This window comes from Capra hircus, chromosome 16, assembly GCF_001704415.2.
Source record: "Capra hircus breed San Clemente chromosome 16, ASM170441v1, whole genome shotgun sequence".
Lineage (NCBI taxonomy): Eukaryota > Metazoa > Chordata > Mammalia > Artiodactyla > Bovidae > Capra > Capra hircus.
In genome coordinates this window covers 2,813,272-2,835,703 of record NC_030823.1, presented here as the reverse complement: position 1 = coordinate 2,835,703, position 22,432 = coordinate 2,813,272, and the positions used below count along the sequence as shown (strand labels likewise).

Genomic DNA, 22,432 nt, shown 5'->3' with positions numbered 1-22,432 from the left:
GCATAATGTTCCATTATGTATGGATGTGAGAGCTGGACCATAAAAAAGGCTGAGTGCTGAAGAATTGATGTTTTTGAATTATGGTGCTGGAGAAGACTCTTGAGAGTCCCTTGGACTGCAAGGAGATCAAACCAGTCAATCCCGAAGGAAATGAACCCTGAATATTCATTGGAGGGACTGATACTGAAGCTGAAGGCCCAACACTTTGGCCACTTGATTCAAAGAGCCGACTCATTGGAGAAGACCCTGATGCTGGGAAGATTGAAGGTAAAAGGAGAATAGTCTGGCAGAGGATGAGACGGTTAAATAGCATCACAAACTCAATGGACATGAATCTGAGCAAACTCTGGGAGATAGTGAGGGACAGGGAAGTCTGGTGTGCTACTGTCTTTGGGGTTGCAGAGTTATACACAACTGAGCGACTGAACAACAATGTTCCATAATGTTCCATTATTTGCTATAATTTACCTAGCCAATGGCTTATTAGTCTACATTTAAATTGTTTCTAATTTTTCACTGTCATGAAGGATGATGAGATGAACATCTTGAACATACTTCTGATATACATCAGTTCAGTTCAGTCGCTCAGTCGTGTCTGACTGTGACCGAATGGACTGCAGCACACCAGGCTTCCCTGTCCATCACCAACTCCTAGAGCTTGCTCAAACTCATGTCCATTGAGTCGGTGATGCCATCCAACTATCTCATCCTCTGTTGTCCCCTTCTCCTCCCACCTTCAATCTTTCCCAGCATCTGGGTCTTTTCCAGTGAGTCAGTTCTTTGCATCAGGTGGCCAAAGTATTGGAGTTTCAGCTTCAGCATCAGTCCTTCCAGTGAATATTCTGGATTGAATTCCTTTAGAATGGACTGGTTGGATCTCCTTGAGATACGTATCTCTAGTTATTTTGCCACAAGAGAAATTCTAGAAATCAAATTCTTATGTTCAGAGTTCTTGGGTTTCATCCCTCCCACTTCAAGGTCCACAGTGAAGATGTGGGCCAATTGGTGGCTGTTATGCTTAAAGAGACTGCTGACCCGTCACTCCGAGGCAAACAGGGGAAGAAGTAACAAGCCCTCTCCACCAGGACCACAGCCTTTGGATGGTGGAGATGGGAGAGCAGGTGGAAACATCAAGGGAACTCTAGGTTCATCATGGCTTCTCAGCCTTCGTTTTTCAGGCTAACCAGCCCCAGCTGGGTATCTTATCTCTGTAGAAAGAGGAAGACACTTCCTCTGAGCCCAAGGATAATGGGAAGGGGTTGTAGGTGGGGGATGGAGCAGAAATTGCTAATGCATTTTTGCCAGCATCTTTGGTTTCTCCAATATCCAGCCAGACTATTAGCAGTTCCCCAAGGAATGCCTTGCTCCTCACGTCATCCCCCATTTCCTATAAATGGGAAGTGGCTAGGGAGTAGGTTGTGTGTGTGTGGTATGGGGGAGGGGGAGCAGAAGAAGGGGAAAGGACACGGTGGTTTTTCCACAGCTGACTTAGTGGGGCTCTGAAACCCAGAGAAACTGTTCCTAATCCAGAACGACCCAGCATCGTGGGGAGGGTGTGGATGTTAGGACTTTTGTTTAGGCTTGGAAGTCACTGGCCAGGACTGCCTCTGCCTCGTTTCTGGGGCTCAGAGACTGTGTATGTGAGTGTGTGTGTGTATAGTATCAGCAGTAGTAATTGGACTGGGTGATTGCCTCAGTTCATCTGAAAATGGTACCCATGTCTTGCATCATCACGAGGAATGGATGAGTTTATGCATAAAATGCATTTAGAAGGGCGACTGGCACAGTCAGTAAAAGTTAACTATGATTATATGAGGCTACACCAGCAGCAAAGGGGAGGGAGCATCTTGCCAGCAGAGGGTCCTCCAGTCCCCTGCGCTGGGTGGGGCCTAGACAGTCCTCCCACCTGGCTTGGTAAAGAAGGGTCACGGGCAGTGCAGACGGGTGAGCCAGCAATCATCCAGGTGGCCAGACCCCTGGCGGGGGCCAGGATCTCACAGGACACTGTCAGCTCACTCTCCTGAGCCCTCCTCCCCCTTCCTCCTGTCACGGGCACGAAGCATGCAGGCTGTCCTAGTCAGCTGGGAGGGTGGGCTCCTGCTTCCTCTTGCACCCCCCCCCCCAGTGCTCCTCCCCCAAGCCTGGAAAATACCACCATCCACGCTCTCCTGGCTCAGTAATTTTCCAACTGACCTGGAATTCCTCCTGACTGCTGCCCTCTTTTCTGGGGCAAGAGGGACAGCAGCTCAGGGACCCAGGACTCCACCCAATCCTCTCTGCTGGCCACAAATGGGTGTGCCAAAGGCTTTGGAAAGCGATTGCGGCCCCAGAGGGTCACCTGCTGGGAGGCTGGGGGAGGGGTAAGTAAGTGTACCCAGAGAGGCAACTTATTCCGCCAGAAAATAGAGTAGGTTCTCGTTTTTCTCCCTCTCCTCTCCTGTGCCCACTCTCCTCATCACCATCAGCAGGGCTCCACTGTTCCTCTCTCCCTTCGAGATTTCCCATTCTTCTCTGCCTTCAATCGGAAGTTCCCTTAGAGACCCTCTGGCCAACTCCTTCTTACCCAGCCTCAGAATATGGAAGGGACTTGCTCCCACATCCTGCCTGGTTGATGTTAGGGCCAGCCTTGGAGCCCTGTGCCCTCCCTGGTGCTGAGCCCATGGCTACAGTCAACTAGGTCCTCCCCTTCAAAAGCATCTTCCCCCTGATTTTACAGTATTCAAATCAACAATACACATAAATTGGAGTGCTCTCCACTCCACGGAGGAAGAAAGATACAATCGGGCCCCCCACCCCAAGAGTAGCCTGGGCCCCCAGTTCTCTCCCACCTGCACAGTTCAGTCTTGTGAAAGGCATCCTGGAAACAGGCATCTTCTGGGACCTTGCTCAACAGCTGATAAAGGGAACACTGTACTGTCAACGTATCCTATCCCCTCGCCCCTTTCCCGATACACACCCTTAAGCAGAAAGAAAAAAATCTGAAATCTTTTTTAACTTCAGGAAGAGGGACTGAGTGAGCCATCAGGAAGCTCTTTCTGCTTCCGAGAACAGCAAACAGTAGGAAGAGTAACTCGGGGAGAATGCGACATCTCTTGCAAGGGCTGGTCCTGGGTGGGTGGGGTGCGGCTCGGCCCGGGGGACCAGGGGCTGGCCGGCATAGCTCGCGCGGGTAATGGCTGCAGACCCGCCGCGGGGAGCGGAGGCGCCCCGAGAAGCCGGGCAGGTACTACCTAAATGTTTTGGTGGCGAGGGCGAGGGCGAGGGGGCGGCGCACTGCCCTAGGTAATGATAGTCTGGGAGCCACGCGGGGGCTGCCCGTCGCGGTCGCGGCTACAAAGACAGCTCGGGGACCTCCCGCTTTCCTCCCCGGGGACCGGCCCCACCCCGCCCCCTCCCCGCAGCCCCCCACCTTCGGCCCGCCTCGCCCCGCCCCCTCCGGGCCGCCCCAGCGCGCATGCTCTCTCCCCCCGCCCAGTAACCTGGAGATTTAAAAGCCGCCGGCTGGCGCGCTGGGGGCTGCGGGGGGGACGAGCCCGCGCGCGGCGGCCGCGGGTGACAGGCGCCCGCCTCGGCCAGGTAGGGGCGCGCCCGCCGCGCTCCGCGGGAAGGGTCCCGGCGCGGGGAGGGGCGCGGCGCGGCCGGGCTCCGCGGCGGCGCGTGTGTTGCGCCCTCGGGGAGGGGGCGGCGCGGTGGCCGTCCCGCGCCCGCGCGCTGGCCCCGCGAGTCCCGGGGGGTGTGCCGGGCTGCGGGCTCCCGGGGCGCGCCCCTCGCCCTGCCGCGGGCGGGCTGCGGGGGCCCCCGCGGAGCCGCGCTTTTTCTCTCGCGGAGGCGGGCCGGGCTGGAGGCGCCGGGTCCCCCGCGTCCCCGACCGACCGGGCGGCGGGGCGGGCGGAGAGAGGCCCCTCCCCGGAGCCCCGGGTCTGGCCGACTGCGGGCTCAGCGGCCGCTCGCTCCGGTGGCCTTCTCCCGCGTCAGAGTTTTCTTTGGAAAGTTGCGTTTATTTTCTTCCCTTGTCTCGGCTTCACCGGAAAGGGGCAGGGTGAGTCACCGGGGCGCGCGCAGCCCTGGACCTGGGAGCCGAGGAAGGGGCCGACGGCCGGAACGCCGCGGGGTCCTCGGGCGCGGGCGGCTTGCCTGGGGGCGGTGGGGGGTTATGAGGGAGGGAAAGGGGGCTGGGCCCTTTCGCACGTTAGTCCCGGGGCTTGGTTCCGGGCCGAGAGCAGGGCTGCAGCGTGCGCGCCGTCCTGAGCCTCGGTTATCCGTCAAAAGAGCAGGAAAAAGAAAGGGCGTCCCTATTTCGCCTCCGGGGCTCAGAGGTGCTGAAAATCCTGAGATCAGCCAACAGGTGTGCTGAGGTGGTCCCCGGGCACCCGCCACAGCGTCGCAGGGCTCCGGGCCAGGCCTCCCGGGGAAGGCCCCAGGGAACTGCCGGGTCCGTGGGTGAGGACCAGCCCTGCCCCTGTCCGCTCTGGTCCCCGGCGCTGCATCACTGTGCGTTGACCTTGCCCTTGACCCCTGAATCGGTGTCTGCCTTCCTGACCGGCACTCTTGACCTGCTCCGCTTCCCGCCCTCCCCCGCCCCGAGGGCCACACCTCCCTATCTTTTTCCCCAGGGGTCAGACTCGAGGGTACGGAAGCGTTTGGCCCGGTGGGTACCTGGTGCAGACTTGTTCTTCAGCTGTAACACAGACCCCATCCCGGCGAAGCTGCCGTCTGCAGCTGGCCGCAGTCCGTGGACCAGGGCCTAGAGTGACCCTTGCTGGGCTCCCGAAAGCGTTGTTCGGGGGCTTGGTGAAGCCCTGGGGGGCTTCTGACTGCCTTTCCGGGCGCACTTCGGAGAGGGGCAGCCTTGGTGTTGGACGCCCCTGCGCGGAGGCCCGGCCGCGGGCGGGAGTATGGGGGTGGGGAGGGCAGCGCCAGGAAGTGTAGGCTGCTGATTGCCCCAGCCTTTCCTATAGAGCAACTTCTTCCAGTGTGAGATTGCAAAGTTATTTGAGATCACAGCCAACAAATGCGGTTCTCATCCTTCCATTCCTCCCTTATCTCCTCTCACCAGGCTTGTCCGAAACCAGGACTCTGTTCTAAAAGTGCTCAGAAAAATGGAACTTGAGTCCACAGGATGAATCTGAAGGTAAAAATACAGCTGTGAGTACAGCTGTGGACGTTGAGGCCCCAATTTAGTGCAGGAATGTTGAGGGTGGGAGTTTCCCTGTCTGCTCATGGAGTGTGCCCCTCCTGCTCTGCAGTGTCCTACAGGAGGATGAGGAGCTGCCCAGTGACCCTCGGGGGCCACTGAGATACCGCCAGGGCGCCAGGTGCTGGAGGGATGGCGTGAATACCCCTCTCTCAGCCTGGGCAGGGCTCTGGAGAGAAAAGGGAGAGAGGCCGACTCCTCTTGAGGACTCTGAAAGGCAGATTAAGCTTTCTTCAGGACTCTTGGAGCCTGAAACACAGTATCATAGATAACAAGCCAGACTGTCAGGTGTTTAAATCCTGGCTGCTCCACGGGCTACAGGATGAAGGGCAAGTTAGGTAACATCTTTTAAGTCTCAGTATCCCTGGCTACAAAATGGGGATGACAGTAATAATGAAAATTCCTACTCTGTAGCTTTGTTATTTATTAAATAATAATGGAGCAAATATAAATATAGGTACACATCAGTTCAGTTCAGTCGCTCAGTCGTGTCCCACTCTTTGCGACCCCGTGAACCACAGCATGCCAGGCCTCCCTGTCCATCACCAACTCCCATATCTAAAATGTAGGAAGCACTCCAGCTTTATTAAACCATGCATACAGAGCACTGGACTGTGTGCCTGATAGGTAACAAGTGCCAGTTACAGCTAACTGGTGTTAACTGTATCCATTGTATGTACACATGTGCCGTAGCAGACAACAGCACCCACCCTGGGCCTCTGTTCTTGGGTTCTGCTGTAGACTTTGTTTCGTTGGGATCAAGGCCTTCTGGACTCTGGGGAGTCTGTATGACTAGTTAAGAGCCTGGGTTTGAATTCCGTTACCTTTTATTTACTTACTTAGCTGCACCGGGTCTTGGGTGCGGCATGCAGGATCTTTAGCTCTGGCATGTGGACTCTAGTTCCCTGACCAGGGACCGAACCTGGGCCTCCTGCACTGGGAGTGCAGAGCCTTAGCCACTGGACCACGAGGGAAGTCCCACAAATTAATTTTGCACAAATTACTTCACCTTTCTGTGCCTCAGCTTCCTCCTCTGTAAGATGAGGATAGCAATACCTGCCTCGCATTATTGTGAGAATTAAACAAGCTGATGATCTCAAGCTCTGAGTACCGGCGCTGCAAGTCAGCTGCTATTGTTGGTAGCGATGGAGGCAGTCCTTGTGGTTCATGCTCAGGAACCGAAGTTTCTGAATTATACCGTATACAACTGTATGTAAGCTGTAAATGACACATTTGCAGTTGAACCTGCCCGGTGCAAAGAACTCAGCAGGACTTAACGTCCTGGTCTCTTCCCTGTCAGTACTGTGCATGGCTTGTTTTTCGATCAGTCCAGAAACCCCTGCCCTGCCTGTTTCCTCAAGTTGGAAGAAAGTGCCATGAAATGATGAAGGTCCAGTGCCTGAAAGGTTAAATGCCTTCTATGCAGAGAAGACTTTTTTTGTTCTGGTTTTTAGAGAAACTGTGTGAGAGGAGGGAGTGTTCTGAAGTTGCTGTTCTGCTCTGTCCTCCCGCCCCAGCCCTTGGAACCCTTTGCTTTCTGGAGTCAGGAAGAAAAACCCAGCCTGGCTTTCTGTGTGTTAACAGTCCGGGGCCCTGTTTGCTGGATAGCAAGGGTGGAGGCTGGACCAGTTGGTACCAGGCCCAGTGTCTTGAACGCTGATGCCACTTGACTCCCAGCAGCAGAGCTGGAGCGTGGAGCTTTGTCCAGTGTATTAAGTGTCCCCGCCTGGGGGCAGGGGCTGGTGACAGAGCCATCACGGGATGGTCCTGATGGCTGACCGGAACTTCCTGTGTAAGCCGTTTTTGTGATACATGGTCGTGTTTCCTCCCTCCTGGGAAGAAGTCCACATTTTGCCACAGACCCTGAACGACTTGTGGGCCTTCTTGCTTCCGATGTTGGAGACAAGCCTACCTCACCTGTTGGCCTTGGTTTCTGTGTCTGTAATAAATGGAGATGATTGTATCCACCTTACAAGGTTACGGTAAGAATTAAATGAGATCACCATGTTTAGCAAGGAGGCTGCACAGACCAGGTGCTTGGCGCGTTTGTTCTTTCGCCTTGTTTGTTGATTCTGGAGGTCATTCTCTAAGAAGCTGGGATGAGCCAGCCGGAATGGAGTTTGGAGACCAGCCTCTGGTCTCATAGCCTGTGGCCCCTCAGTCATCAGATTCAGGCCAGATGAATGTCTAGGCAGAGAGGATGCCCCCAGCAGCAGTCAGCCGGAGACAGCCCCCCTTCCCCAGTGCTTTCCCTTATGCCCCCGCCTCTCTCGTCCCAAGGATACTTGAGTTAGCAAATTCTGTTCAAGCTGGGAGTGCCTGACCCATCCCTGGGAGTGTGGCAATCTAGATTCCTGCTCCTGGCTCCTGTGGCTTAGAGCCGAGCACCTTCAGTGTACCTGGACACGCTTGTTGGATCCCATCAGACAGGAATCCTGAATCAGCCTCACCTTTAAGGCCGCTGGTTGAGCACCTCCCTTGGCAGGGCCGGAGCAGGGACGATGCTCCTTGGTTTCTAGGAGCTGAAGGGCTGGTGGAGTGGGAGACAGGGAAGGACTACAAGCCAGAGACCAGGAGGACCATACCCATCACTCAGTGTCCAGTGAGTGTCATCAGGGTTTGGGAGAAAGGGGTCCTTGGCAGCTCGAGGTTCAGGTAGCCCTGGGGGACATGGGGACTTCTGCTGGATAAGATTTAGGTGAAAGGGAGGGGAGGGCCAGGGCCATTGAACATAATGGCTGCTTTGTAAATAAAAACAGGCCCAGTGCTTGTGAATATCCCATGTCCCATGATTTGGAGTCTGGTGTTCTTCCCACCACACCTGACTGGGAAGGGGCTAAAAGGAGAGGCGGGCGCATACAGCAATCCCAGGCTCCCGCGGCAGTGTTCTGTGGATATTGCCTTTTGTGCATGGTTCCCGCCTGCTGACTTTCACGGCTCAGCCTCTTCCAGGAACCCTGGAGAGCACGGAGGGTGCACGTCTGCACCACCTCATGGTGCTTTGCCTGCATCTTGCCCCTTCTGAAGGGTGGCATGGGTTGTTTCCCAATCCCCAGCCCCTTCACAGCGGGGCTTGCACACAGAGGGGCTCAGTGGTGGTGGGTGGGCAGGTTTTAGTCTCACTGACATTTCTCTGGGGGAGGTGAGGTTGTAATCCATGAGGCACACTCTCTTCAAAGGTGGGCAAACTCGGGCTCTTTAGCAGCAACAGAAAAAACGCCTCTTTCTTGGAGCCGCTCACACCCTGCTCACCGCTAAGGGGACTGTTTTGAAGAACATATCCCTAGGACTGAGTCCAGCCCAGAGCCCCCTCTGGTAAATGGGGCTGGTCACAGACCCTAGGATCAGTTCCCTTCAGTTCAGTCGCTCAGTCGTGTCCGACTCTTTGCAACCCCATGGACCGCAGCACGCCAGGCCTCCCTGTCCATCACCAACTCCTGGAGTTTACCCAAACTCATTTCCATTGAGTCGGTGATGCCATCCAACCATCTCATCCTCTGTCGTCCCCTTCTCCTCCTGCCCTCAGTCTTTCCCAGCATCAGGGTCTCTACAAATGAGTCAGCTCTTTGCATCAGGAGGCCAAAGTATTGGAGTTTCAGCTTCAGCATCAGGGCTGAAAGGGCCTCAGAGACCATTGAATTTGAGATCCAGGGGTGGGACCAGCACTGTGGTCTAACTCCCAGGCCCAGGGCTCTCTGCTCCTTAGTAGGTCTGCCCAGATCTCCGTGCCCTGGTCTCTTTCCTATATCTGTTACCTCCTCAGGGAGGTCAAGCTCAGGGTGGGGGTAGGGGGACAAGGATGTGTATGGCTGGGGAGAGCCGCCTGGTCTGGCTGGCTGGCAAAGTGCAAGTTTGCTGGGAGAGAGGCTGGTCAGGTTTCACTTTGCAGGGCTGTAGGGAGCAGGGGGAGGGGACTCCCCAGCGGCCTGAATGCCCACTCCCCCTTCTCCTGTGCTCTTCTCCCCAACCCGACCCCGGGCCAAGGGGTTCTTTGTGTACCACTACCCCCGCCTTGTAGGGAAGTGTTCATTGTGGCCCAAGTAGAGAAAGAATTTAGCTACTCTGCCAGGAACAGAGTCCAGCTCTGGGAGGGAGTAGGGGAGAGGTCAGTTCTGCCCCCAGATGGGTTGGTTACTCGGATCAGTTTCAGGTGACCGCTGACCCTTGGCACTCTATGTACTTGAGCGATATGTAGGCAGGTAAAGGATGGGCTAAGTGTAGCTGGGGAACCCTTTTCCACCCGGTTGCCCTTGGCTCTCGTTGGTGGAGGGCTAGGACTCCCCCGCCAGTGCCATGCGGCATTGTCGGTGGGCGCCTGTCCATGGTGAGCACCCCACCTGGGGCCAGGGGGCAGGTGTGAGATCATATAGCTGTACAGTGGTAAAGAACTTCAGACAGCATCTAGACTAGCACTCATTTTACGGTGTGGAAACAGTCCCAGAGAGGTATTTCAGGATACACAGCTGTAAAAGTTGCTGAAACTGAACTACACTGTCCAGGCTCCTAGTTCAGAGCACTTTCTAGAATTCAGGAACGGTTTGAACTTTGCATTCAGCCGTTTTTACCTGTGCAGCCTGGGCGTGTATTTCTCTGAAACTCCCCTTTCATCCTTGTGAAATAGAATGTTAAATACTTTGTGGGATTGTGCAAATGGTATGAACTGGAGAAGATACACCAGGTACATGCAGACAACCTCCTGGACAGTTAGCAAGTGTCGGCTGATTATTTTCCGCGGCTGGGAACCACACTGTCCCCTACCTGGAAATGTTTACCCCAGCCTCCATTTCCCTTCACAGCCTCCAGCACCAGGCGTGTCTGCCCAGTGACCTCTCCTCACCTGCTGGGGCCAGCACCTGGGGAGGCGTTTACATTCCTGGCATTCTTCTAGCCTTTGGGGGCCCCTGCAGGAGCCACGTGGGTGAGGGGGGTGGAAGCCGAGAGGAGACGCAGAGTTGGTCCCCTTGCGACCTCTGCTGCTCCGGTTGGGAAGGAGAGACCCCCTCCCACGTTTCTCCACGAGGAGGCCCAGTGCTGCAGGGACTTGCAGGTCCTTGCTCTCACACACAAGGCTTCGGTGGTGGTGGTATTCATCTAAGTTTCCTCACCTGTCAAATGGGTGCAACTCACTGTAACCGTCTCATCAAGCCAGTTGGAAGACTCAAACGCTTGGAAGGGCCCCTGGCATGTAGTAGACCTCAGTGTTAGCTGCTGTTGGTCATTGTAGGTGAGGAAACGGGGGCTTAGGGAGGGCAGTGAACAAGGTCCCATAGTTACAGTGAGATGCGGAGTTGCCAGGCAAACGCAGGTCTGGCTGATTGTCAAACCTTGGCCACCCTGGAGAACCCACTGAGTTTGGGAATGTCTGGGTTCAGAGAGCTGCCAGTTGACTGACTGTCTCCATGAGGAGGGCGCTGGGTCAAGGTGGTCCGGAGGGACCTTGGGTCGGTGCTGTTTGCAGGAGGGGCGTCTGATCTGGAGGCCCGAGGCCTGGTGTTAGGTGTGTGTCCGTTTTGACCGCCCCATGGGGTTGCCAGGTGACTCTGGGAGGTGTGCTAGGCCTAGGCGGGCCCAGGTGAGGGTCGGCCGACCGGCCGCCGCCGCCCCGTGGCTGCATTGGCCGGTGGAGGTGGGTGGGCTCTGGGCCCCGGGTCCCTTCCCCTCCCCTCCCCCGGCCTCCCCGTTGCTTGTGTGTCTCAGAGCCGGGTCTGGGGCTCTCAGACAGGCAACAAAAGCGGCTTCCCTCTGTGGCGCTGCCACCTGTTGGGTTTTCACACGTCGGGAGGGAGCGGGGGGAGGGAGCCGCTGCCCTTTTCCCAGTGTCTGCGGCCGCCCCCACCCCCCACCCCAGCCCGGGGACTGGGGGTCTCTGCCGCCCAGCGTGGCGGGGCTCAGGGGCTGGGCGGGGCGGGGGCCGCAGCAGCTGGAAGGGGCCCGAGCGGGCAGGGGCCGGGGCGGCAGCCGAGGGGGAGTTTGACGGATTACTCTGTGGCCGAGAGGTCTCTCCCTAATCCCCCTTTGTGTCCCGGCTCGCAGCCCCGCGCTCGCTCTGACAAGCTGCTAAGCAGAAGGCTTCCCGTCCGAGTGAAGAAAAGGCGGCGCAGCAGGGCGGACGCTAAATCCCCGGCCCTGGGCCCGGGGGCGGCCGGAGCTGGGCTGCAGGCGGTGGGGGAGGGCCTTCTCTCTGCCGCGGCTGCAGCCCCGGGCCTCCCGCTCTGCGGCTGTGTTCCGAGTAGAGCTCCCGCACGTCCTGGGGAGCCTGGGGGTCGTGGGCCTTGGCTTCTTATGCAGATCGCTCTTGCCGGTGGTCGGGTGGGGGTTGGGGAGCAGACCCTTGCTTCTTTGGAAGCACACTTGAGCCTGGAGAATGCAGGCTGAGCGTGTGCTGGAAGACGTGGAAGCTGCGTGGAGCCTCGGCCCGCGTCCCCTTCTCCCTCGCTGCCCAGACAGGAGGAATTCCCACAGCCCAGCGGCCCAGGCAGAGAGATGTGTCATGGTGCAGAGTTCACCACCTCTCAAGCGTGTTCATCTCCCATCTCCTGTCTGGCCAGCACGGGCTTTCTGGGGTGTCCTAAGGCTCCTGTGGAGAGCTCATTTTGGGGGTGCAGGGGGCTAGGTGTTACGAGGTGGGACCAAGGGCACTGGCCCCTTGGGACTGAGGCAAGGGGCTGGATGACCCTCCCCCCACCCCGAGAAGTTTTGGTGAGCTTCCAGAGCTATTCCCTGCCCCTAGAGGATCTGAGAGGGCAACGTGGGGTGCGGCCCTGGGGTCCAGTCTGGTGTGGAGGAAGCCGGGGTACCCTGTCCTGTGTGGTCTCGGGGCCTCTACCTGTGGGATCCTCTGCACCTGCAGCCCCGGCCTGGTCTGGGGGGGTGTTAGGGAGCCTGGCGGGTGGTTGGTGACCCCACCCTTTTCTGCCGCTGAGTCTAACCCTAACCCTGCCTCCTCCCCGTTTCCTTCTCTGTGGGGAGGGGCTCCCTGGCCTCGTGAGAAGGCTCACACAGACCGCGCGGCGCGGGGCTCCGGGGTCAGGCCTGGGCTGGGGCCCTTTGATGCCTGGGCGGGTGTAGGGGCGCCAGCCCGCATAAAGAGGCCACAGAGCTGCCACCCGAGTGGCAGCTGCCCCGCTCCCTCGGCCTCTGTCGCCCGGAGGGGCCGCCTGCTACCCCAGCCCCACTTCGCCAGAGGGGTGGCAGGAGCCCCTTTGAACGGCCTTAAAGGCCTCTTTATGCGTCCCTGGACACTCCCTTCCTGGAGGGGCCTTTCCCTGGCCTCCTCCAGCCCTCTGAGCTTTGGAGAGACAGTTCAGGCCAAGTTTGGCTCCTGTTGCTCAGTTGCACTTCCTATACTCCCTGCTGAGGCCTCACCTGAGAGGGGCGAGGGAGACAGATGGGCCCTCCAGCCGGGAGCTTCTGCCATCCGCTCAGCACCCCTGGCTGAGCCCTTAGGAGCCGCCCTCTGGGGGTCGGGCTGGAGTCTCCTTGGGGTGTCTGGGCGTGGGGGCAGCACTTAGGTCCTGCCTGTCCCTTCCAACTCCCACCCTGGGCTGCTGTCAGAGTTATTCTTTAGATAAATGTTTCCCAGGCTCCTTCTCTGCTAGAGTGGGTGCCGGAAAGCTGCACTGGCGCCTATAGCCCGCTCTGAGCGTGTTGCACCCGGAGTTTTTGGGTATCTGGAGCTGGGCAGGTAAAATGCAGATTCACCCTCCGTCTAAAGGGCTTGAGCTCTGCTCCCCCAGATGGGAGGGAAGATGGCTGGGGCAGAGCTCCCTAAAGCTTTCCAGAAGTCTTGGGGTTCCTTCAGCTTCCTTGCTGTCCCGTCATCCAGGATCTGCAAAGAGGAGGGGAAATAGTTGGACCTTGAGAGGGACTTGTCCTCCTATCAGTCTTCCTTTCCTGTCCACAGGGTCAGCCCCCTTTCCCTCGTCTTCCCGCCCCCTCCCCACCAGGTGAGCCCCTCTGGCTGGGCCTCCGTGTGCCGAGGGCTCCAGGAGCCCTGGGGAGGAGGACCTGAGTCAGAAGCGTCTCTGAGGCTGGAGGGTGGAGGCGTGGAGTGGACCCTGCTGCCCTGCCTGTGTCCCTGAGGACACAGGGGGCTCTGAGAGCAGAGGGACTCAGCGGGCGTCATCACTTTCAAGCTTTAGGGAGAGGTGTTCCCTGGGATGCAGATGGGAGCAGGAGGCAGGAAGAGGGTGACAGACCGCTTCCTGGTCCCCTGCCTGTCCCAGCCTGGGCCCTAGGCTTCTCTGTGTCTAGAAGGCCCCGGGAGGACCACCGGTAACTAGAGTTGGTGCTGTGGGAGTCCTCTAGCTTCCTCCTCCTGAAGGCTGGGGTGGGGGTGAAATGGGAGGCTGGGGCACTGGGGAACGGTAAGGAAAAGAAAGGAGGGCTTTGGAAGGGAGGGTGTTCTCGGGCTTGGGCGTCTCTCGGGCAGTTCCGGGCTGGGTAGAGTCTGGGGTGGCAGGAGTGCCCGGGAGAGGGAGGCCAGGCTCAGCACTCTGAGCACAGGAGCGGCAGGGCTGGGCCCACCCACCTCCTCCCCGGGAATCCCTCAGCTGGCCCAGGCCCTGGTCCTGGGCACAGCACCTCTGGAGGGTGGAGAGAGGAGCCGGGCATGGGAAGGATTTAGTCCTCCTCAGTCCTGGCTGTGAGAAGCTGGACCAAAGGAGGGAGGGAGGCAGGGGTGGTGCCTGATGGTTGCTAGAGAGCTGCAATTTATTCTAAACAACTGGGGCAAACCAGGGTTTGGGAATGGGTGCCGGATGTGGGTGAGGCTGGGTCTGATAAAGTCTGTTTGCTCAGGGAGGACCTGGTCCCTTAAAGCCCAGGGCAGGGGAGTCTCCAGGGTGGGGAATGGAAGGGGCTGGAAGCCTTTAGACCCATAACCCTTCCCTCCAGGTCAGACGGCACTGCCCCCTGGTCTCCATGGCTCCTTGCTTTCCTCCTGGGGTTGCCGTGGTAGTGCAGGGACTAGGGAGAACTGGAGCGGAACCCACAACCCCCAGCTAAGGGTGTTGTCTGGTCCCCCAACCCACTTTTGCGACCACGTGGGTCAATGTTTTACATTTCTCCCATGCCACCCCCGTAGCAGTCCGTGTCTCTTTCCAAAGTGGATGATCTGGGTCTGAGTGGCTCTTGGAGGAGGAGGCTGCTGGTTGTCCAGCCTTGTGTGAAGTCCCTTTCTTCCTGGGCTACAAGTTGCACAAGCCCAGCAGGCAGTTCCGGGATGGACACTTCTTAGCCAGGATTGACTGCGTCTGATTTCTTTGTGGTGCAGCGCAGACAGCACCTGCAGCATGCTTTGTAACGCACAGCCCTGTGGGGCTTCGTGATGTTAGATAAGGAAGCAGAAGCACCAAGCTATGAGACGCTGAGATCGGAAGAGGGCACGGATGAGGGCTGAGGGTGCTCCGGGAATGCTCTCGGGTGGGGACGGGGGCTGGAGCCAGGCTCTCGGCCGGGAACCGTGCACTGCAGTAGTGCTTTTCAGCAGCGTTTGTGGCGCTGAGTCAGTGAGACTGGAGAAGGCACTCCAGGCTCCAGCCACGAGTGGCCTGAGGCTCTCTGTCCCCCCATCTATCCACCACGGGATGATGACAGGTTAGGGGACCAGGGCTCCCCTCTCTGCCTTCTCTGTGCAGCTGACTTGGTTTTCCCTCGTCTGTGGTCGCTTGTAAACAGAATGGACTGCAGGGGGTGCCATGGTCAGGAAGCAAGACCTAGAGGCCCACTGCCGGAGGGCTTGGGGACCAGCCTGGGTGCTTCCCTGCTGGGATCTCTGAGCAGAAGGCCCAGTGGGAAGGGCTGCGGGGATTTCTGGGCCAAGAGGGGAGCCGCCCTGGGGTCACTGGCGTCATCACAGTGGCTGCCAGGTGGTGAGGCTGGGACCTGGGAGCAGCCCCCCTGTCCCCTGATAGTTGGGCAGCTCACATGGGAGTGCTTCTTCCCCGTGGCCACCGAGCATGGAGAGAAACTGAAGAGGGGTTTTCAGGCCGAGGTTCTTCCAGTGCTTTTCAAATGGTTTCAATGACAGGCTCACACCCCACCGGAGAAACCACAGCCTTTTCTCTTCCCCTTGTCCTCCTCCTTGGGGTGGTAGTTTGGTGCAGCTTGGCTTGTGGCCAGGCAATGTGAAATAGGAAGTGTGACTCTTAACAAAGGGGAATTGAACAGCCCTGCTTTGGGAAGTGGAGAGAGAAAAACAAACCGGGCCTCGCAGAGGGTCTCCAGGGGCACCTTGATGACAGTGCCTGGGGAACTGGGAATCCAGCTGGTTTCACTATTTTTCCCCCCCTCCCTTCTATACTAGGAAACAAGGGAAGTTGCAAAGATATTTCAAAACAGAATTACTAACATCTAGTAGTCCCTGGAGCGTACTGAGGTTTAAAAATCATATTTACCTTATTAATTAGGTCAACCTTAGGCTAATATGAACATGCACTTCCTGCCTGCACGGTAGGGGGTGGCTGCCGGGTGGCAGGGCCACGCCATCAGCCCGGGAGTGAGCCAGATTCAGAGCGAATCCTAGAGCTTGGGTTCCCGGAACTTAATGCTCTGTGTGTGGCTGTCCCTGCCCTTTTAGGATCTGAGTGTTGGCATCTGCCCCTGCCGAGGCCCCCGCAATGACAGGCGGCTAGCATGGCTGAGAAACCAGACCTGCACAGAGGGCCCGCAGGAGTGGGCTTCTGGCTGAGTCCTCGGCAGTCGGTGGCAGCCAGGAGGAGAGGCCTTGGCGTCCCCAGCAAGGCGGAGACGGAGCCGTTCTGGAGCGTGTGAGCGGGCCGGAGCCCCACCTGCCCGGTCCAGCATGGTCCAGAGGCTGTGGGCAAGCCGCTTGCTGCGGCATCGGAAGGCCCAGCTCCTGCTGGTCAACCTGCTGACCTTCGGCCTGGAGGTGTGCCTGGCAGCGGGGATCACCTACGTGCCACCCCTGCTGCTGGAAGTGGGGGTGGAGGAGAAGTTCATGACCATGGTGCTGGGTGAGTCACCGCGTCCTCAGCCCCTCCTGCTCCAGAGACAGGCCTCCCGGGGAAGGAAGACACCAGTGTCTCTACCCAGAAGGTGCCTGCTGCCCCTGAGCCAGGGGGTCAGCGCTGCTGAGCAGAGGGCTGATCCCGCACCAAGGGGCTCCGAGAGAAAGAGGAGGACAGGGCTGTTCCCTGGTTACCTCTGTGTCCCAGGCCCCTACACACATATGGCCCCCTGAGACGCGGAGAAACTGCCCTTTGCAATTCAAACCTGTGGCCTCATCCAACTCCTGCAGTAACGCTTTGAGGTTACCCATTTCACAGAGAAGACAGTGGAGGCTAATGAGAGGTTAGGAGACTTAGCCCGGCTGTACTGCTAACTTAGCTACGGATAAATTGGGTTGGGGTTCCCCCCCACAACAAGCAAGGGCTCTTTCTGGCCCTCAGGGCAGGGGCTGGGCTCCTGACTGGAGACGAATTCTGCAAAAGCCACAGAAGGCAAATGGGCACCATCGTTTGGTGGTGACCAAGCAAACGGTCACTTCCTTCACTCCCAGGAAGAGGGGTCTGTTGGGATGGCAGGGTCGGGGTCAGCCTGCCTGTTGAAACCCTGCCTCCCGCCCTCCCTGGCTCCGTGCCTGTGCAACTTATCACTGACCGGCTGCTTCATGCCTCAGTTTCCTCGTCATAGCATGGGGTGTTAGTGATCCCAGTTGTGAGGAGTGTGTCAGAGTCCAGTGAAGTGGTCAGCACAGCACCAGTGTGGAGCGGGCCCTGCGTGCGGTGTCACCACATCCCTCCTTCTCGAGGAGGTCGGTCCCCGTCCCCCGCCCCTTCCAAGCCCTGGCCTTTTGCTCACACTCCTCTTGCTTCTTGCAGGCATCGGTCCGGTGCTGGGTTTGGTCTCGGTCCCGCTGCTTGGCTCAGCCAGTGACCACTGGCGCGGGCGCTATGGCCGCCGGAGGCCCTTCATCTGGGCCCTGTCCCTGGGCGTTCTGCTGAGCCTCTTCCTCATCCCGAGGGCCAGCCGGCTGGCGGGGCTGCTGTGCCCGGACACCAGGCCTCTGGAGCTGGCGCTGCTGATCCTGGGCGTGGGGCTGCTGGCCTTCTGCGGCCAGCTGTGCTTCACGCCCCTCGAGGCCCTGCTCTCCGACCTCTTCCGGGACCCGGACCACTGTCGCCAGGCCTTCTCCGTCTACGCCTTCATGATCGGCCTCGGGGGCTGCCTGGGCTACCTCCTGCCCGCCATCGACTGGGACGCCAGCGCCCTGGCGCCCTACCTGGGCACCCAGGAGGAGTGCCTCTTTGGGCTGCTCGCTCTCATCTTCCTCACCTGCGTGGCGGCCACGGCGTTTGTGGCCGAGGAGGCGGCCCTGGGCCCGGCTGAGCCTGCGGAAGGGCTCTCCGCCCCCTCGGTGCCGCCCTGCTGCCCAGGCCGCGCCCGCCTGGCCCTGCGGAGCCTGGGCGCCCTCTGTCCTCGGCTGCGCCGGCTCTGTTGCCGCATGCCCCGCGCCCTGCGCCGGCTCTTCGTGGCAGAGCTGTGCAGCTGGATGGCGTTCATGACGTTCACGTTATTTTACACAGACTTCGTGGGTGAGGGGCTGTACCAGGGCGTGCCCGGGGCTGAGCCAGGCACGGAGGCCCGCAGACACTATGACGAAGGTAAGGCCTTGGCTGTCCTGGGGGCTGCTGTGGGAGCTGCTCCGATGGAGTCGGGGGGGGAGACGCCCACGGCCTGGGCATATGGGCCCCGATTTCCCCACCTGGAAAACGGGCCAGCGTGTAGGCTGCCTGTGCAGTTGGTCAGGGAGAAGAGCGCCAGGTTGGCTGCAACCTCAGCTGAGCCTCAGGCTGTTTGTAAAATTTTGATCAGTCATTGCCCCAACCTGGCGGAAGGAGAAGCTGAGCTTATTTCAGGTCTGGAGGCCGGGCCAAGGTCTGCCTGGCCCCACGTTCTGTGTGCTCTCTGCTCCGCCGCTGCCCTGCCGTGGCCAGCCCCTTCCAGCTCAGGCGTCCCAAACTCTTCCTTTGGAGCCTCCAGCGGGGCTGTCTTGGCCCCCTCCTGGAAGCTGAGCGCTCTGAGCCCTCAGAACGGCTTCCTCGGCCGTTGGCCAGTGGCTATGATCACTTTCCCTAACCTAGGCTCCTGCTGCTTGGGGTGGGTGTGGGTTACTGGGCGCAGGTCTGGCAATGATGGATCTTGGGCAGCAGGGACCGGTGCTCCTGGTTCTCATGGGCCCTCTCCCCCTCCACCCCCAGGGATCCGGATGGGCAGCCTGGGGCTGTTCCTGCAGTGTGCCATCTCCCTGCTCTTCTCCCTGGTCATGGACCGGCTGGTACAGCGGTTTGGCACCCGGGCAGTCTACTTGGCCAGCGTGGTGGCCTTCCCCGTGGCGGCTGGTGCCACGTGCCTGTCCCGCAGCGTGGCGGTGGTGACCGCCTCAGCTGCCCTCACCGGCGTCACCTTCTCTGCCCTGCAGATCCTGCCCTACACGCTCGCCTCCCTCTACCACCGCGAGAAGCAGGTACTCAGCAGAGCTAGGGCAGGGAGGGCTGGCGGAGCAGTCCAGAGCCAGGGTCTGGCCAGAGAAGCTGGAGGAGGAGTTCTTTGACGGGAGAGGAAGCCTGTTGTGGTCCCAGGGCCAGAGACCTGGGCTGCAGAAGGAGGGTGTAGATTAGATTCTGGGAACGACTTCCTGATGTCAGGATTATAAAGCCCTTAAAGAGGATGATTGCAGGAAATGTGGAAGACTCTGGAAATCCTGAAGAGGCAGGCTAGCGAAGTCCTCAGTCTGGGTTGCGGTGTTCTGTGCAGAAGCAGGGGCTAGATCAGATGACCTCTGGGGCACCTAGCTTCCGCAGCTTGTGAGTGGGAAAGGCCTGGCGTGGGCCTTGTCCAGGGAGGGACGTGGTTACTGACCTTGCTCTGGTCTCAGACGGGGGAAGGCTCCCGACTCCGCCCTCCCCTCTTTCAGTTTATCTTCCTTTTCCTGCCTCCCTCCTTTGCCCCCTTCCCCCGCCCCCGCTGCGGATCTTGGAGCCCCTGCCCCTGCTTGCCTGGGCACTGTGTAAGTCGTGGGGCTCCTCCCTGCTTAGCCCCGCTCTAAGCAGCCCCTCCAGGGGCCTCCTCCTGTGGGAACCTTCTGAGCCCGGCTGTGTGGTCACCTCTGTGGCCTCCGCTAGCCTCACTGAGCTGCAGCCCGGTTCCAGAGTTCTGTCCAGGGGTGTCCCAAGGAAAACGAGGCTCAGCCTGCCTTCATGGGGCTTCCAGACTGCAGGGGAGACATGCTTTGCCCCTGGCAGGACACGGGTGAGGAGACACCTGGCTGGGGGGCGTGTTAACCCAATCGGGCAGCTGCAGGGGTGGGCGTGGGGTGGGGGAACCTGACCCCCGCAGCCCCTGTGGGCGCCCTGATGACCTTTATCAGCCTCCAGTCTCTCCTGCGCTGACTGGGGGCTCAGGCTGGCGTCCAGGGGCCAGCCTTGGGCATGGCCAGAGAATGTGCTGGGGTTGGTCTTCCCCTCGACTGGGAAGCATGTCTGTCCCCAGGGCAGGGCGGCCGGCCGGGGCAGAGTCCCAGGCACAGTTGGCCCCCGTGCGGCCTGCCCGCCTCCTCCGCTTCCTGGCAGCACACGAGCCTTGGCTCGAGCTCCGCTGGCGGGCTCCCGGCTCTGATGCAGCCGACCCTGAGAACGCGGTGTTCCAGGCACGCGTGGGCCCCGGAACGGCGGTCAGACGGGACTTATCCTTAGATGGGAGGCTCTGGGGCGCCCCAGGCAGGGCAGGGTCAGGGCGTGCTTGTCCCTGGCAGATGGTAGGACAGACAGGACGGCTCCCACAGGAGCGCAGCTGGGACGGGAGTCGAGGGTTTCCAGTGGCAGGTGGCAGGGACCTGGAGGAGGAGGCCAGGAAGAGCGGGCGGCCCGGCGCGGCGGGGCCCTCACCTGTGTTCCTCCGCTCCGCCGTGTCTCTCTGCCCTCCGGTCTTCTTCTGTCTTTCCTTTTTACCCTGGGGCTCTGTCCTCCTCCTAACTGGCAGTGCCGACTGCATCTGTCACACTGATTTGAGGAGAAGCTGGAGGAGACCTCGACATGTGGTTTCAGGGGTCCTCTTCTGGGCCCCCCACCCCCATTCCCGAGGAGACTCCTCTCCGGAGACGCAGACCACGCAGGGGTCTGCCCAGTTCTCTGCCCTGCTCCCGATTTTCATTGAGACCCTTTGCTGGCTTCCTCTCGGCCCTGAGATGAAGGCCAGGGCTGGTTCTCACGGCTGGGGGACCCCGTGTCTGGGTGCTGACCTGTCCTGGTGTGTCCCCCTCTCCTCCCCCAGGTTTTCCTGCCCAAGTACCGAGGAGACGACGGAGGCGGTGCCAGCGAGGACGTCGTGATGACCAGCTTCTTGCCGAGCCCCAAGGCCGCATCCCCCTCCCCCCACGGACACGGGGGGCCTGGTGGCCTGCTGGCAGCCCCGCCCGCTCTCTGCGGGGCCTCTCCCTGTGACGGCTCCGTGCGCACCGCGGTGGCTGAGCCGCCCGAGGCCAGGGCGGTCCCGGGCCGTGGCATCTGCCTAGACCTGGCCATTCTGGACAGCGCCTTCCTGCTGTCTCAGGTGGCTCCGTCTCTGTTTATGGGCTTCATCGTTCAGCTCAGCCAGTCCGTCACTGCCTACATGGTCTCGGCGGCAGGCCTGGGTCTGGTTGCCATTTACTTTGTCACACAGGTAGTATTTGACAAGAGTGACTTGGCCAAATACTCTGTGTAGGGTGCTCGCCAGGCATGGAGGGCGGAGGGCCTGCCTCCCCGGTCCGGCTCTCCCTGCTCAGCCTCCTGGGGCCGGGGCTGGTCTTGCCCTTTCTGCTGCTGCCAAAGTGGTTGGTGTGGCTCTCCGCTGCCTCCCGGTGGCAGCGACGTGCTTCTTCCCTCTCAGCCCTATGCCAGGCGGGCCGGCTGGCTTGGTTGCTCTTCAGAAGGCTTGTCTGGACTTCTCCAAGGGGAGAAGGGCAGGGCATTTAAGTAGGTCCATGCACTGGAATGCGGGACTCTGCCTGGGGATCGCCCAGGCTCAGGGTGGACATCTGGGGTCCTGGTCAGGACACACCCAGTGAAGGGATCGGGGTAAATCCCAAATTTGAGTAAATGCAGCCGCCTGTTCTAGCACCAAGGGCCTTTATCCTGCAGGTTCTCCCATTGCCGCTCCTGCATGGGAGTTTTCTACGGTGAGACTCTGCAGGATTTGCAAGTACGGAAAGGACTTGGGGGGAGCACGATCCTGAGTGGTGAAGGCAAGCTGCCCCGCCCTCCAGCACCCCCTTTCTGCTATTCCCCCTCCCCTACACTTTATTAGGACTTTGCTTGTTGGCCCCTGTGGTGCCATCACAGGGACCCTGGTCTTTAAATATTTAACTTATTTATTTAAGTAGAAGGGGAATCAAGGTGTCTAGGAGTTGGGTAGGATAAGATCCTCGGCGACTAGGTCCCCTGAGATGGTTGGTTATTGGGCTGAGGGTTGCCAGAATCTCCTTCTCCTGGAGGGATTGGTCTGGCCTCTAAACTGCCTAACCTTGAGCTTGCAAACTCCACTCATCCCAACTGATACCCCAGCTCCTGGTACCTGAGGTGGGGAGGGATAGGGAATGTGAAGGGTGGGGCTCCAGGTCTCAGCAGCCTCCCTAGAACCCCCCACCTCGTGACCCTGCCAGCCCCCAAACTCCCCACCCCCCCCTCTAGGACTGGGCCTCCAAGCCCACCTTTCCTCGCCCGCTCCACAGTCCCCTCTTTGGGGCTGTTGTGGGACCAGAAGCACAGAGTGTGGCTCTTTGAGCCTCTATCCATCTCAGCCCCCAGGGCATATCTGTGCTTAAGAACTCTAGTGCAGAAACTCAGGAGCACCCCCTGCCTGGGCTAAGGAGGTCTTATCTCTCTGGGGGGTTTAAGTGCCGTTTGTAATAATGTCACGTCTTATTTATTTAGCGGAGTAAATATTTTATGCTGTATGTGAGCAATCAGAGTATAATGTTTATGGTGATGAAATTAAAGCCTTCTTCTATGTTTCACTGGTCTTTGTGTCTTTTCTGAGGGGGAAAGACCAGCCCTTGTCAAGACCGGGTCTGGGCAGCGGCAGGTCCCAGCACCGCCAGCAGGGGGAGCCACAGACCAGCACTCATCTGTCTTTTGCCTGTTGCGTTGTCCTACCCGGGGACTGGGGAGACGCTCTGGGGGCGAAGGGGGGTAAGGCACAGGGAAGGGGCGCATTTTCCTTATCACGGGGCTCACA

At 59.3% G+C, this 22,432-nt stretch overlaps 1 protein-coding gene across 6 annotated transcripts; it reads left to right on the top strand.

Moving 5' to 3' along the window:
• On the top strand, positions 3,483-22,211 carry SLC45A3 (solute carrier family 45 member 3). 6 transcript variants are annotated; one of them, XM_018060056.1, is made up of 6 exons: positions 3,483-3,576; positions 5,057-5,131; positions 15,774-16,170; positions 17,038-17,820; positions 18,418-18,683; positions 20,489-22,211. In XM_018060056.1, exons 3-6 carry the CDS (start codon positions 15,999-16,001, stop codon positions 20,918-20,920), a joined length of 1,653 nt encoding a protein of 550 aa, XP_017915545.1. In that variant the 5' UTR covers positions 3,483-3,576; positions 5,057-5,131; positions 15,774-15,998; the 3' UTR covers positions 20,921-22,211. The 6 variants fall into 6 exon arrangements, with proteins under 6 accessions (XP_017915545.1, XP_017915547.1, XP_017915546.1 ...); XM_018060057.1 differs by lacking the exon at positions 3,483-3,576 and adding an exon at positions 3,882-4,039; XM_018060058.1 differs by lacking the exon at positions 5,057-5,131.